Source organism: Pygoscelis adeliae, unplaced genomic scaffold (assembly GCF_000699105.1).
Source record: "Pygoscelis adeliae isolate BGI_AS28 unplaced genomic scaffold, ASM69910v1 Scaffold412, whole genome shotgun sequence".
Taxonomy (NCBI): domain Eukaryota; kingdom Metazoa; phylum Chordata; class Aves; order Sphenisciformes; family Spheniscidae; genus Pygoscelis; species Pygoscelis adeliae.
In genome coordinates, this window is record NW_008824190.1 from 808,825 (window position 1) to 823,615 (window position 14,791).

The 14,791-nt window shown below is 53.8% G+C and overlaps 1 protein-coding gene across 1 annotated transcript in view; it reads right to left on the reverse strand.

The window, feature by feature from the left end:
• Positions 1-2,594, reverse strand: part of ARHGAP36 (Rho GTPase activating protein 36) — an 11,076-nt gene extending 8,482 nt beyond the window's left edge. The window contains exons 1-3 of the mRNA XM_009334706.1: positions 2,468-2,594; positions 1,803-2,020; positions 519-714 (exon numbers count right to left, since the gene is read on the reverse strand). Of these exons, the coding sequence (XP_009332981.1) occupies positions 519-714; positions 1,803-2,020; positions 2,468-2,594 (541 nt within the window). The remainder of the gene's footprint in view (positions 1-518; positions 715-1,802; positions 2,021-2,467) is intronic.
• Between the last annotated feature and the right edge of the window lie 12,197 nt (positions 2,595-14,791).

A 14,791-nucleotide genomic window follows, 5' to 3' on the forward strand; every position in this document is an offset into this window, starting at 1 on the left:
TGGAGACCTGGGAGACAGACAGGTTAGTGCTCTGCATTTCCACAACTCCCTGCCGCCCCGACTAGTCCTTGGAGCACCTCAACATCCTGGAAGTGGTGCTCTTGCACTGCAAGCGAGGCAACGCGTCCTTCCCCGCTCCTGGCAGAGGGGGTGAAAAGAAAAGTTTCGGAGCCATAAGATTTTCTGGGGTTGATTGTCTGTGGGTCAGGGAGGAGAGCTCACCTGTACAGTCACTCTGAGCTAGATGCTGGATTTGCAGGGGGGGTTAAGGCCAGAGCGCACCAGGAGATGGGTCACCGATACATGCCGTGACATTCACTTCTCAGCCCAGATGCTACACCCGGCCCAGAGGACTCTCCCCGGGCGGCTTTTCGGGAGCATACTCTGCCCCAGGAATCAGCTGCCTCCTCCCGCCTCGGGGAATGGCCGGGCCAAACTGCCCCAGCCCACCACGTATGATGGGTTTTACCAACCTTCTGTGGGACAGGCCATCTGGCCGGAGAGACATGCGTATTTACCGTGTGTTTCAATGTGTTTGCAACATCTATCCACAATCCGTGGGACCTGCCAGGTGATGGGGTTGAGGCTCAACATCTTTTTCTTGCCCAGGCTTCTCCGTGCATCCAGCTCGTGGGGGTGCGACAACTGCAGCGCCTCCAGTAGCTTGGAAGTGTTGTCACTCAGGTCAGTGATGGAGTCCACGGACATCGCCCCCTAAGATGAAGCAGAGGTGATTCGCAGGGTGGCAGGAACTACCCCACAAGATCCCAGTACACCGTCATTGCCGTGACCTCAGAAGTTTGTGGGAAAGGGAGGCATCACCTCCAAACGAACACAGAGGTCTACAGAGCCTGTCTGGGGGTTGCAAGAGAGCCACAGAGACACCTTTCATCTCATATGCATTCGTTTATGTGCACTGGTCCTAGTGTGAGGTGTTTCTAAACATAGCCTTCCTACTGGGGCAGACCCTACACCACACGCAGACATGGGGAAAGAGGAAACATCCCCAAATCTTTCACCTTTGACTGCGCAATATACTGGATTTAGTTACCTGCATTGGAGCTGCTTTACACCAGGGGTTACAGGCACTTAGCAAGAGGCAGGCGTGGGTCTCTACTCCAAAGAGATGAGGCAAACCAAACCCAGCCTAATACCCACCTCCCCTCGCAGGGGGGACTAAAGCCAAGAAGGTGGCCGAGGCTGACCAGCCACGCAATCTTCCTTGCCCTTTGACGCAGGGGTAGTCAACGCTGAAAGCAGACCAGTTCAGAGGCACAGCTGATGTCCCCACAGCAGCGAGGGGTCTCTCCCTGCTGCGTGGCCAGGGAGCCAACATGACCCCCCATCGACGGCCACAGCTTCTGGTGGGCATTTCGCAAGTGCGAGGCCCAGTCTCCAACCGCGACATTGCCAAAGAGGCGACGCTGTTTTGGAGAAGTCATATCTGTTCACAGCGCTGCTCACCAAGATGTGACGCAGTGGAGGAATAGAAAAATCCATGCCACTGATGATGAATCTCCTCCTATCCCTACCTACCTTTGGCTGCCCGGCCATGTCCTCCTGGTAACCTTGGATCTGTAACTGCTGAGCAAGTAAAGCCTGTCCCACCTCTCACCGTCCATCTCTTGGGGGAAGTAGGGGCATCCCATTTCCCTGAGGGCAGACCGGGACCGACCCAGCATGCAGCACGAATAACTCGCATTCCTTAAGAAAAGACCCTGAGAAACCATATTTATTGCTGAAGTCAGAGCCTCCCCCAGCCTGCAGCACCATCACAGCGCAGCCCGTTTTTGCAGTCGTACCCTTCGCTGCCTCCAGGAGCTGCTGTCGAGAAAAGTTGGGGAAAGCGGCTCCTCTGGGGAGACCCCGCAGGGTACCAGGACACAGCTCCTGCCCATCGGGGACCTCTTCTGCCTCTGAGCCCGAAATCTCATCACTGTCGTTTCCACCTCCAGGCAGAGCCGGCGGCTCTTCTTCACTGCTTCCTGCAGTTGCTTGTAGGCACGGTCAGTGGCGATGACTTAGAAGAGCGGGATCCCAAAAGTCTGAGGAGAACAGTCTAGGGAAAAAGACGGGAGAAAGGGAAAAGTATTGCTAGCAGGAAAATCGAGAGGGAGCTGCGCTAGCACAGCCCAGCTGCCAGGGACATGCGTGCACGCCTGGATAAAATAATTAACCAACAGAAGGGAATACCAGGATACCGTAAAGGTAACCACCAGCAGGAGAGTGAAGAGGACAACGTGTAAAACCGATTCAATGCACAACAAGGAGATCTGTAGCTTGAATCCAGGACGGCAGCCCTGTAACTAGCAGTGCCCTTGCGTGCCCTGTCCCCCTCCTGCTCCCTGCTCCTCCTCCAGCTCCCCAGGAGCCAGGAGTGCCTGGGGTGGGTGGGAAGAGCATCCCCAATGACCTGGGCAAACCCAAAGGGGAGCTGCTGCCCCTGGAAAGCCCCGGGGCATTGCACGGTGGGACTCCGGGTGCAGGGCAATCAGGGAGCCGAGCAGGGAGGGCACGGCGTGGGAGGTGGCGTGCTGGAGGAAGAGGAAGGAGACACAGGGGAGCTGGGAAGATGGAGGAAAACTGGCCTCCATCGACGTGCTTGTTGCAGCCTGTCCGTTTTTCCTGAACTTTCCTTCCTTTTATTGGTTACAGTCTCACGAAGATGACATAGCACCTATGAAGCGGAGACTTCATAAATCATCAGAAATATTTGATACAGAAGATTCTTACCAAATTATAACCTCCAGTTTTCTACAGGGTTTGCATCCGCTATGTCTGTTCGAGAGTTACAGTCTTGATGTTAATGACATTTTTCCCAAATAACTTTCCCCCTCCATACCTCCTTGCAGATGCAAGGAGAGCTCTCCTTACTTCCAGCCTCCAGACCACCCTGGGCCAAGGGGTTTGGCAACCGGAGTACAAGACACAAATCCATTTTGTAAAATATCAGACTGCTGCTCAATAATTTCCTTGAGTGGACTTTGTACTGGTGCGGAGAAAATTAGGAAGTGCTCATTCCCAGCTGGCTGTGCTCTACACTTCTGGTTTCCCCAGGTTTGTGGCTGACGTCCTTCAAGGGACAATAAAACAGAACTCGAAGCAGCGAGACCAGGGCTAAAATGGGCAGATAGAAACACTCATATGTGTACATCTTTACAAATGCACGTTCACGCACACACACATTCCGTCCACACACATATGCATCCCTTCCAGACTCTCTCGTGCCTGTGCACGTATTGTTACACACCACTCTGGAGAACAGCAAAAACAAGACGGGACAAAGCACCTTGCTGAACTTGGGCACCTCCCGGCTCAGCCCCATCAAAAATCACCAATTCCATCTGAGAGCAGGGACCAAAACCTGGGTAACAGGGAGGCTGCTCACCTTTCTTCTCCTTTGAAAAGCTCTCCAGTTTCTGGCGGATAGATTTACTGCCTTTAGGTCCAACTATGAGGAGAAAAGAAAGCAAAGGTTCTGCATCATTAGGCTGTTTTAGTACAGCCTCCCCTTAAAGACATTTGCCTTTCCGCACCCGCGCAGGCAGAGCACGGCCACAGGTACCTCCCGCGGGCAGGGGGACGCTGTGGGCCTGGCGTGGCCATGGCCCTGAGAGCCTGCATGAGGCCACGTGGGATGGCACGGTGGCCATCAGCTACCTGGGGGAAACAGCCCCAGAGATGGGCCACCATCCTCCCAAAGTAGAGGCAGGGACCCCTCCCCACCCAGGCATCTGGACTGGGGGGGGTCCCATGGCACCAAACCATAGCCGTGGGTTAAAGACACCCCAGCTGTGGGATTCACCCCACCTGGCTCAGACCACAGCCCTATAAACCTCCTTCCATCAGGGCTTACTGACGCCTTACTATCCAGATGTGCGATCCAGCAACGCCTAAAACTGCCGGTTAGTGCCTATGAGCCATCAGGCAGCCAGCAAATGAACCGGCGTTACAAAACAGAGTCAAAATGAACCCCAGCTGATCTTTCTGGTGGCATCCTAGCTTGCCATGCCCCGCCAGAGGGAACGCCTGGTACCACAGCTGCCAAACGCGGTCTGTGCGTGGGACGTGCTGGGAGGCTGCGGAAAGTGGCCAAGACCAGCCGCCAGCAAATGGGTTCTCACACACGGAAGAGCCGTGGAAAAACTTTGGCTGCCCAAAGGCTGTAGCTTAAAACTGTTCTGGCCACCTTTAAATTCTGTGTCCATGTTATACATGACTCTGTATTAATGCTGATGTCCTACCAATTACTTAATGACTCAGAAAGCTACCCTAATTTATCCTCAGAGGTCTGGCCTCAACGCTGGAAAAAGGAATACAGCCCCAGAAGAGCTTTTGTGAATGTTTTACAGAGCACAGACAAATAAAGTTAGACAAAACACGTACCACCAGAAATCCCGTACTGGTCCTACAGAGGCAAGCCCCGCTCCTAAGTATTCCCCACGTTGCACATCCAGGGACAGCAGTCAGCAGCGATGAGCTGAAAACTCATTCGCTGCCCACCCTAAATCCTTCCAGGACACATCACCCTTTTCTGGCTTGTGCTCCTTATTCCTGAGGAATTCTCTTCCTAGAAACAGCTTATATAATTGTTTGGGTTATTTTGTAAGATTTAGAGGAAAGCTATGAAAGTCGGTATGAGCAACATGTGCATAAAAGAGTAGCCTACATTAATTATTCTGCAGCGCCATATGTGTTGTTTCATTCAAATGACCCAATAGCAGGAAGATGAAGAACAACCGGGAGACAAAAACCACCCCGCTAAGGGAACAAGAGGCCAGCAAAACTCCACTGTGTCAGCATAGATTCAGGAGGGGTAACACAACGTGCTGAGGCTGAGCATCAGCGTAACTCTCCGCTTCTAAATCTGTGCAGATGTTCCTAAGGGAAACAAACCACGAGGCAGCAGATAGTAAAGAAACCATCAGGATCCCCCCGCCCAGAAAGCCTGAGCCGGTATCAGCTCAAAATAAAAAAAAAGGAACCAGGTTGTTTGTGGTCAGAGTCCCCCAGGGACTTAAAAGGCAGTCTGCGGTGGCTGGTGCTGCAGCCCTGGGGAAACTGGGAGTTCTGGGAACGAGAGGGGAGCTTTCTCTCTTTTACTCTTCTTGAAGCCATTTCATTGCATGAAATCTTCCAAGTATTAATTAAGACAGGAAGCCAAACTTGGATGTCGCCCCAAGTAAATACTTGCTATCCAGTATGAGGTTGAACATTTGGAAACGCTCCTTCCCTGGAACAGGTCCACAGAGACATGCGGGGCTCCATCCTTGGGAGGTCCCAGCCCCAGCTGCCCTGGGCTGGTGCTGGCGACAGCCCTGCTGCGAGCGGGTGGTGGGGCTGGAGACCCCCGAGCTCCCTTTGCACCCGCGCTGCTGGTACCACGCGACCCCAGGGCTGGTGAGCTGTGGGCATCTCCTGCCCTACTGGGATGCCAAAATACAGCCCAGGGCAGAGGAGGCATTTCAAGGTGGTCTGTCCACTCTTGAGTAACGAGTAAATTTGGGAAGGAGTCAGCTGATCCCCAACTCACTATGCTTGCTTGGTTTGATGTGCAGATGTTGGGGGACGCAGGCAGCTATGGGAACCCAGACAATGCCTGTACGTCTATGTAGGCCAGGACAGAGGAGCTCAGTCCCTGTGGAGCGTCTATATTTATCTGCCCATTAATTTCAGTCGCTTGTCTTCTAGCCTTGCAGAAGCCCCATCCCAGCATCAGGACTTTGTGTTGGACATTAATCCAGAAGTAAAGCTTGTCCCATCCCAACGGCATTAAGATAGTCCCAGTGGAAGACCTTGCCAAGTCATATTGCATCCGGTTTGGATTAGGGGGATCAGAGGCAGGCAACAGGCAAGGTCATATTCTCACACTCCTATGGACACACAAACCCTCCTCAAAAGGCTGATTAAGCCTTTGAGGCTCAGACCAAAGCAGGGAATAAAAAATAAAATGGACCAAAATGTGTCTCAGATGTCTTTCCATAAACATCATCCTGTGTTATGAAGCGTGGGCGTGGGGATGAGTAGCAATAACGGCTCAGACCTCAGCCCTCCCTCAGCAGGAGCCGTCCTCTCCCGTCCTCTACCTTTAGCCAGGCTGAGATCTCCAACAAGCAGCTTCTCCTGCAGCTGGTAGAGAGCAATCTCTTGCAGACTGGCTCTTTCCAACTCCGAAAGGCTATGCAGGGGCACAGGCTGCATTTTGGTGCTTTGTCCTGGCGGAAGAGCTGAGATAAAGGTCCTCTGAAAAACATATATATGAAAAAATAAAAGAGTCAGGAGCGCATCGCAGAGACGTCTGCTTTAGGAGAGAAGCTGCTGAAGATGCCACAGGGTGTCTTTGCAAGTGCAGGAGACACTCGGCCCTCTTTCATCTCACCGAAGAGCCAGCTGATCTGTAGGTGCCCCGGCCACACCATCTCACTTTGACCTTCCAAGCAAAGGCCTTGGAGGCATCAGGGAGCACGTGGGGGACCTCAGCCCTGGTTCCTAAGACCCCACAGGCTCCCTGAGGCACCTCAGTGCTTGGCAGAGAGCTCCCTGGCCAATTCTAGCTGCCATCTGTTTTCAGATGAAGCCCAACGCCATCAGGCTCACGTACACAAGACGGGGCACATCCTGGCTAGCCAGAGTAGGGACTGTGGTCCTGATGCTGGGACTTGGCCATTCTTCACCAGGGGAATATAGCCCCTGGCTGGCATCAGCCTCGAGACCACGCTCCCCGTGAGCAAAGTCAGGATGGAGGCAAGTCCAACCATCTCCCGACCAAACCTAGAAGGCACAACGTGTTCCAAAGCGCAACAAAAATGCGTGTGAGGGAAACTGCAGTAAGTAGCGCTTTGCCCTGCTTGGTCTGACACCGTATCCAACACGTTTCTCTTCCCACCCGGGAGCTGCTCAGCAAACAACAAACACACGGAGCCAGGGGCTCCATCCCAGCGTGTCCTCACGTTGCGCCTGCAGACCTAACCCTCAGCTGCAGGTGTGGGCGGCTACATTGGGATCAATTCTGGATACATTCAGACTTGGACTTTCTTCGCCCTCCTGCTCCCCTAAGAAGTGGCTCCTAACGAAAAGCTCCTCCTGGCTGCTGTGGCAGCCTGAGCATTTCCCAGCTCCCCCCCAGACACCCCCCTTGCTTCGCCCCTGCCCTCCAACGAGCTCCACCAAGTCAGGGGGCCTGAACCTTTTGGCATTATGTTAACAGGTCCCAGCAGCCCATCTTCGTACCAATCAGCTGAACGCTGCTCCCGGCCACCCCGACTGCAGCTCAACACAAGCAAAACCGTGGGCTCTGGGTGGAAGGGGCTTGGGACGAGATACCAGCCTCAGACCGGTCTTCGGAGGATGCTGTGCAGATGTACACCCCTCCTCTCCTTCACCCACATCCCACCACATGCTGGATGCCGAGGCGTAAGAGGTAACTGAGGAGCGGTGACCTCCTGAGAGAGCCCTGAATGGCTCTGACTCAGGCTGGTTTATGGTGGCTGTTCAGCGTGGGGAGGGCTGCGTGCACGCTGCCGCTCCCTCTCTCCTCCTACAGCGTGCTCCATCAGGTGGGGAAAGGCTGGACAGATGCTTCCCACTCTGCAGAACACTGGGTGTAGCAGTTTCCCTCCAGGGTGGGTGAAGAGAAGAGAGCTTTGGCGTTTTGGTTTTTTACGTCATAAAAAACTCCTAAAACCTGAAAAGCAGCACACATCCCACTAAATAAGACTTACGGCCCCCTTTTATTCGCAAGCTGCTCTTCTCTGCCTTTTTCACCCATTTTAAATTGGTTTCTTTCTTAATTTAATACTTAACACGGAGCTTCATCTCTTGTAAATCAGACACTTCCAGCACCGACCAGTGCTGTCGAAGCCTCACCAATGCTTTTACCCCCAGTACAGGCTGGCTGCAGCCCACAGCCCGACGCAGGTCATGGCCAAACACCCCATCCCCTCTCCTGCATCTCTGGGCAGCTCTCCCTGTTGTTTGCAGCCTGCTGGAGAGGCTACTCAGGGACCCGTGCTGGCTCCCAGCTCCTCGCCCCACACTAACCTGGGTGCCTGCTGCAGTGCCGAGGGTGGAGGGGCTGTGGCTGCTCCTCCTGCCCCCAGCCCGCACCCCGCAACGCCTCCCCGGCACCCAGCGAACCCAGTCACAGTCCAAAGAGCAAAAAGCAGCAGTAAACGGAAGAGAGAACCAAGGTCATCAGCATGCACACAGAAAAGACGCGGTCAGAGTGCAGGCTCCAAAAGGAGCCTTCTCAAAGAGGGCTTTAAGGCAATAATGAAAAAGAAACACCTGGAAATCTCCTAGAGCCAGTGATAAGGGCGAGAACACCCAGGAGCGTGACAAGGCAGTCTGCACAGGCTCTTGTATCAGCCTCAGCACAGCACTGACTGCCCACCTCCATCCCCTGTGCCCAGGGAAGGCTCTTGTCTGGGGCAGTGTTTCTTTTGGCCAGGTTTTCAATTTCTAAAGATATTTAGCAAGTTACATAAATTTAAAAAAAAAAAAAAAGTTGTTATGAACTCCCAGAAGGGCACACCAAAAGGAATTCAGCTAAAGACAAAGATATTCTTGAAACATTTGATGTTTATTACAAAAACGACGTGCCTCAGCATGGACGTGGTGAGAAACGCGAGATGCAGCATAGCCCAGCTTCCCAGCACAGCTCAACACCTCGGGACCATTAAAACTGGGGTACCCGGGTGCCCACGACTGTCTCATACGCTGGACTCAGGGGTAAATCACCCAGGAAGGGCTGGTACAATCCTGCTTACATGGCAGCTAATCCTGCAGGCAGCCAGATGCAGCACTGACCCCCAGCCGGGGTTTGGAGCTCAGGGGATGCATCAGCAAAGGGGCCAGAGCGTCACAATACCCCGTTAAATTTTAGGTGAAGCACAGGCCGTGGAGGCATTCATGTCTGGTTTGAAAAGGGGCTTTTTCATTATTAAATTATTAAACAGCATCAGGAGCTGTCCTTTAGGCTCTGAAGCTTGCTTTGGCCGCCCCTCAGCTTTCTGCCCCTCCACGCGCTCCCTCCCAAGGCAAGCTCAGCAATCAGCCTCGAACGCAATATGTGGCTTTTCATAACTTTCATCCTGCAGGAAAAAAAAAAAAAAATCTGCGGAAGGAAGAAGCAGCCCTTTAGGAACGTATTTAATTTACTGTCTGTGAGAGGTCAGTCTTAAACTAAAATAACTAACTGGTCCTACCAAGCTTTGCAAACAGAGATCCTGGGACATGAACTCCCCTGGGGTAGCCTGGGTGGGAGACGGGGGCACAGATAAACGTTGCCTTTGACAGGGAAGAACATCTCCGCTTGCCTGCAACAGCTCATGTGTTTCTGCCATGCCAGAAATGAGGGCCAAGCAGAAGCGGTGCCTGAGCAGGAGCCTCCCGGCAGGACGGGAGCAGCTCTGCTGCCAGCAGATGCTGTGGACGGGCAGACAAGCCCCTGAGAGAGACACACTGAAGGAAATTACCTTTCTGCAGGCGAAGCTCACAGCTCCGGGCAGAGCCCACATTCACAGCCCCTGCCTGAGCGGGAGGGATGGTCGGAGCGGTGTCACGGAGGATGTGGCTGCCTTGGGGCAAGGAGGAGGAAACCCGATTAGGAGAAGGAGCGGAACAGAGGGAAAGCAGGAAGGAGATGTCAGGGCAGGCGGCTGCTTATCTGGCCCTACCGTAAGCGCTATGAGAATAGTCCTCTAAAATGCCACCATCGCTAGCTTTCTGATAAACTCGTGCTTCAACTGTTAACCCCGAAAAACCTGGCCTTACTTCTTGCAACAAGCGTGTATTTATGCTCATGGGGGCAAGCTAGATGGGGACCACCACCACCAACTTCCAACTCCCTGATGGCAGCACAGCAGCTCGGTGGGTGTCCCTGCCCCGAGATGGGCGATGCCTTGCAGAGCCCCGTACGGCAGCGGGGCGGCAAGGAGGAAAACACCAGTACGCAGCAGGGGTAAAAGCCAGAGTACTGCAAATCCCCCTTCAGAGGGGGATGGCGTAGAAGGAATCTTACTAACTCGAAAACAGAAATAAAATGCCTTTCGCTGGGAGCGTTAACATGGCAATTCCTCTCTGCAATGACTTTCCCTGCTTATTTTTAGGACTAGAGCTTATTTAAGGAAATCTCATGGGAAAGGCTTAGCTCAGCTGCCCCTTCTATTCCCAAGGAGCTGCAGTTGCTCCCCCATTTTCAGCAGCAAAGTCACCCTCTTCCCAGCTGGAACAAAGGGCTGACATTTACCTTCCTCGTTTTCTTCTCGCAGCACAACCAGCAGCAGCCTGGGCTCTCTTCTCTTCCTTCAAGATGAGGGTTTTCAAAGCAGTGTCTCCACCATGTCTCACACAGCCCCGTAGAGCGGGTGGGGGACCTTCCCTGCCTGCTGGCGGGAGGAGAAGCGGAGAAGTGACAGAGAGGAGACGCTGCAGCTGAACGCGGCCGAGGGGAGGAGAGGGGTGATGAGAATGTGAATCTTCTGCCAAAAAGAAATGAGAGCCAGAAACATTGTGTGGAGAGAGAGGGCAGGGTTAGATGGGAAGGAACAGCACCTCCCATGCCTGACAGTGTTTATGCCTTGGCAGGTGATTGATCATGGCTCAATCTCTCTCCTCTGTCCCCACGCTTTCCCTGCTCTTATCTACCAGTAACTAGGACACCTACCGAAGCATCAGCTGCTCCGGCAGATGAAACCTAAAAGGGAAATTTGCTGCCTGGGTGCTGGTCTATGAGGGCCAGTGGATGGTTTTCACCTTGGATTTCCAGGCAGACCTCTCAACTGCTCCATCACAGCATCTTCAAAATAACCAAGTCCCCAGTACGGTCAGGCATGGGCAGGCTGGGCCAGGCACGTGGCTGCCCTCCGCATCCCACGATGGGTCTGAGGGACCACAGGGGTCCCCTGCAAAGCTCTGGCATTGAAGAGCTCACAGACCTGATGGAATAGATGTACAGCTAGCATCTTGTACAACGTGTTGTACGTGGGTGGTTACAGACCCCAGAGAGCCTTACAGATCTAAGGCAACCCACAAGACATGCGTGTTAACACCCAAAATTGGTACCTCCTTGAACGTCAACACGCCCACGAGCACCTCGGGGACCGCAGCCGGGCTCCTGGTCCATGACATGGTGATGACAGGGGTGCAACAGCACGTTTCCCGGGCAGAGCTGTGCTGCCCCAGCTCTGCCCAGTCCCGCTGCAGCCTTGGCCACAGCTTGGGAGAAGCTGAGCTGAGGACATGGTGCAGAGCCCCGGGAAGCCATCCAGCGACTGCTCTGCGGGGGTCTGCGTGCAGCGCAGAAGAGGGTGACTGCCAGCATGAGGTTTAATGAAGGACCATCTCTGCTCCCACGCCCAAAGAGAAGGGAAACATCTGCAGCCCCTGCCTTTGCTCCAGGCTTGCCCACCGAGATGCACGCCAGGTCACAGCACTGGGGTGACAGGCCTCATCTAGGACTTGTCTCACTGCTGCTGATGCTAACAGGACAGCTTTCCTCTCAAAGGGGTCCCCCAGCCCCCTCGAGGACTCGGCCAGGAGTGCCAGGCAGGGTCCTGAATGGGATGTCCACTCCCTGGTGGCCCTCCTGTCCCCCGTGGGATTGCTAGCACCAGCTTCTATGTAGTAATTCAAACCCCGGGATGCTCAGACTTGCTCACTAACGAGCATGAGATGATTCCTGGCTCCTGCCCTCCAGGGCATTGCAGTCCCTCACGATGTTCTGCTAGCGCTCAGATGCCCACATCATGACACATCCCATCCCAGGCCCACCTCTTGTATCTCCAGAGCATCTTTCTCCAGGAGGGTCTGGGTTATCCGCAGGCTCCCTTTTAAACTAGACACCTCCTGCTCATTTGGGACCTGGCTCTGCCACTGCCTGCTGCCCAAGGGATCTCTGCATCTCCTTACCCAGCAGGCACCGGTTGCCACCAGCCGACTTGCTTCCTTCCCCGCAGCAGCAGCAGCATTTTGAGGGGCCACAGCCTGGCTTGCAGCTGCCTCCAAAACATGCAGCCATTGCACGGGAACCACCTTTGCAGGCTGTTGCACCTTTGTGGAGGCTGCCGAGTTCCTGTTTTCTCTGTGCATCTCCTCGCTGTCCGTCTTTGTCACCAAGTATAAACTGGTGTTGCTGTGCTGCACCAGATGTCCACCCCAAACACTGCCACAATCAGCAAACTCCATCTGCTTCGAAGAAGGAAGGAGGAGGTCACAGACTTTGAATTCACTGCCTGTTGAGTAAAACATCAGAAGAGGCTGGAGAGGAAGCAGGGAGCGTTTTGTAGCCATTTGCCACTGATCACTTGCTGCCCTGATATTTGTGAATGCTCTGGAAATTTGCTACAAGTAAAGTGAAGCCCCATGTTGGCAGAGAACTTGGGATGGAGCACCTCCCTTCCTGCAGCAGGCAACGTAAGCTAGGTGAGAAAAAGAAAGCAGCAGGGCCAAGATCTGCCCATAAAAAATGTTTATTCCTTAAAAATACAACGTTCACCTGCAGTGACACAACTATTCAGAACATTTCTTTAGAAGGGTTTTCATCTGCTCCCAGTGTAGCAAGCCTTCGGTATCAGGAGGAAGGAGAGCAGACAGCCCCACCTGCGGGCAGCCCGGTCCCGACAGAAAGGTTCCTTCCACCCATTCCCGCTGCCTGCACCCAAGTGAGCTGTGCGCAGGGCCCTCGCCAGCATCTCCAGCTCCAGAGCTCTCTCTGGAGATAGAGGGGATTTGGTACCTGCAGCAGCATCTCACTGTCATCCTCACTGTCCAGGGAGCCCGTCGGCAGAATGCATTTCTCCTGGTGGCAAAGAGCACACAAGGTTTCAGGGAAACCTCAGTCCCTCTGGAACGGCCTTGGTAAAGAAAGCCTGCGGTAGGGGGAGAAGCAGGACCCAGGACTCATCATCTGGCCCTTACTTGCTTTTACAGCACAGAGCCATCGCTCTGTAGGTCCCAGCTCCACGCCCTCCCACCGCCCCACAGAACAGCCTGCCCTGGTCCACCGTGAAACTGCAGAAGACGGTCTCAGCCACGCCTCAGAGGAGCTCCCCCCAGCCACACCAGCTCCCACAGGATGGGTCTCTCACTGGCCGAGATGGCCTGTCCAAATCACAACTCCCACCCCGCACCCTGCAGCCAACTCTCTGGAGGACTGGAGCCTAAACACGTCTTTCTGCTGCATTAGCTTCCACGTTTTAGGTTAAATCCAGTCACCGTGCCCCGCTCATCCAGCTGATCTCCTCTGGATGCAGAGTCAAGAACGTGCCTTTCCTGACTCCTGGGTGCTCTGACCGTGTCTGCCCTCCGGGCTCTAAACCGGTCCAGCTTCCTAAAGTTTCTTCCCTGATTTTCCTAAGGAGAGGTCTCTGCTGAACACAGACTACCCTGTCCTCTCTCCACCTGGCTGAACGTGGTGACTGAAGGGATAGGGGGGAATGGTGACAAGTTCCTGCCCGGTGCAGCAGGCTTGTCTCCTCCGTGACCACCCCACCTTCCCAGATGCCCTTGCATAACGGGTATGAGGTTCTGCAAGTGGAACCGAACAATGACGAGGACGATGGTTAATCTAGCTTAGAGGACTCACCAAGGTTAAGTCGGCCTATGCCCTGCGTCAAAACCGTTTCCATAAAGACGGGTCATTGTCATAGGAGACTCTCCTGAAGGGAAGAGAAGGCCCAATAGACCGGACCCACTTCTTGGGGAAGTCTGCTGCCTCCCTGGGGCCCGGGTTAAAGATGTGAAGAAAAAACTTCCTACTCTGGTACAGCCCTCAGATTATTGTCCATTATGGATTTTTCAGGTAGGCAGCGACAAAGTTGCAATAAGAAGTCCAAGGGCAATCAAGAGAGACTTCAGGGCCTTGGGATGACTGGTTAAGGGAGCAGGAGCACAGGCCATGTTCTCCTCTATCCTTCCAGTTGCAGGGAACAATGAGGGAATAAACAGGAAGAGCCAGCAGATCAATACCTGGCTCCGAGGCTGGTGTCACCAGCAGAATGTGGGGGTTTTGATCGTGGGTCAGTCCACAGGACACCAGGCCTGCTGGCAACAGATGGGGTACACCTGTCTCAAAGGGGGAAAAGCATCTTTGCACAGGAGTCAGCAGGGCTCATTGAAAGAGCTTTAAACTACATTTGAAGGGGGAAAGGGATAAAGCCAGGCTCGCTAGAGATAAGCCTGGGTTTGGCACGCCAGTGTTTCAGGGACGGTGTGCTAGCGAGGTCCTTCTGTCTGCTCCACGGTGTGCTGAGTACACTGGAGCGCATTTGAAATGTCCCTGTACTAATGCGCACAGCACCTTAGCCACCTCAGTGACGGTAGGGAATGGAGATCCATGCGGCAGCGACGACACAAGGGTTGTTGATGTGTTAAGAACCACAGAAGCACCTGAGAACAGTCATATAGGAACTAGGGCTTCTCCCCCAAAAAAGGTGGCAGGATCAATAGCCCAAGTGAAGTGAATCTACACCAACGGCCGCAGCATGGGCAACAAACAGGAGGAGCTGGAAGCCATTGTGCAGCTGGAGAACTATGATATAGTTGCAATCATGGAAACCTGGTGGGCTGACTGACACAACTGGAGTGCTGCAATGGATGGGTATAAGCTCTTCAGAAGGGATAGGCAAGGAAGGAGAGGCGGTGGGGTAGCTCTCTATGTTAGGGAGTGTTTTGACTGTCTAGAGCTTGACGATCCAGTTGGCGGCTGGTCACAAGTGGTGTTCACCAGGGCTCAGGATTGGGGCCAGTTCTGTTCAATATCTTTATCAGTGATCTGGACGAGGGGATCGAG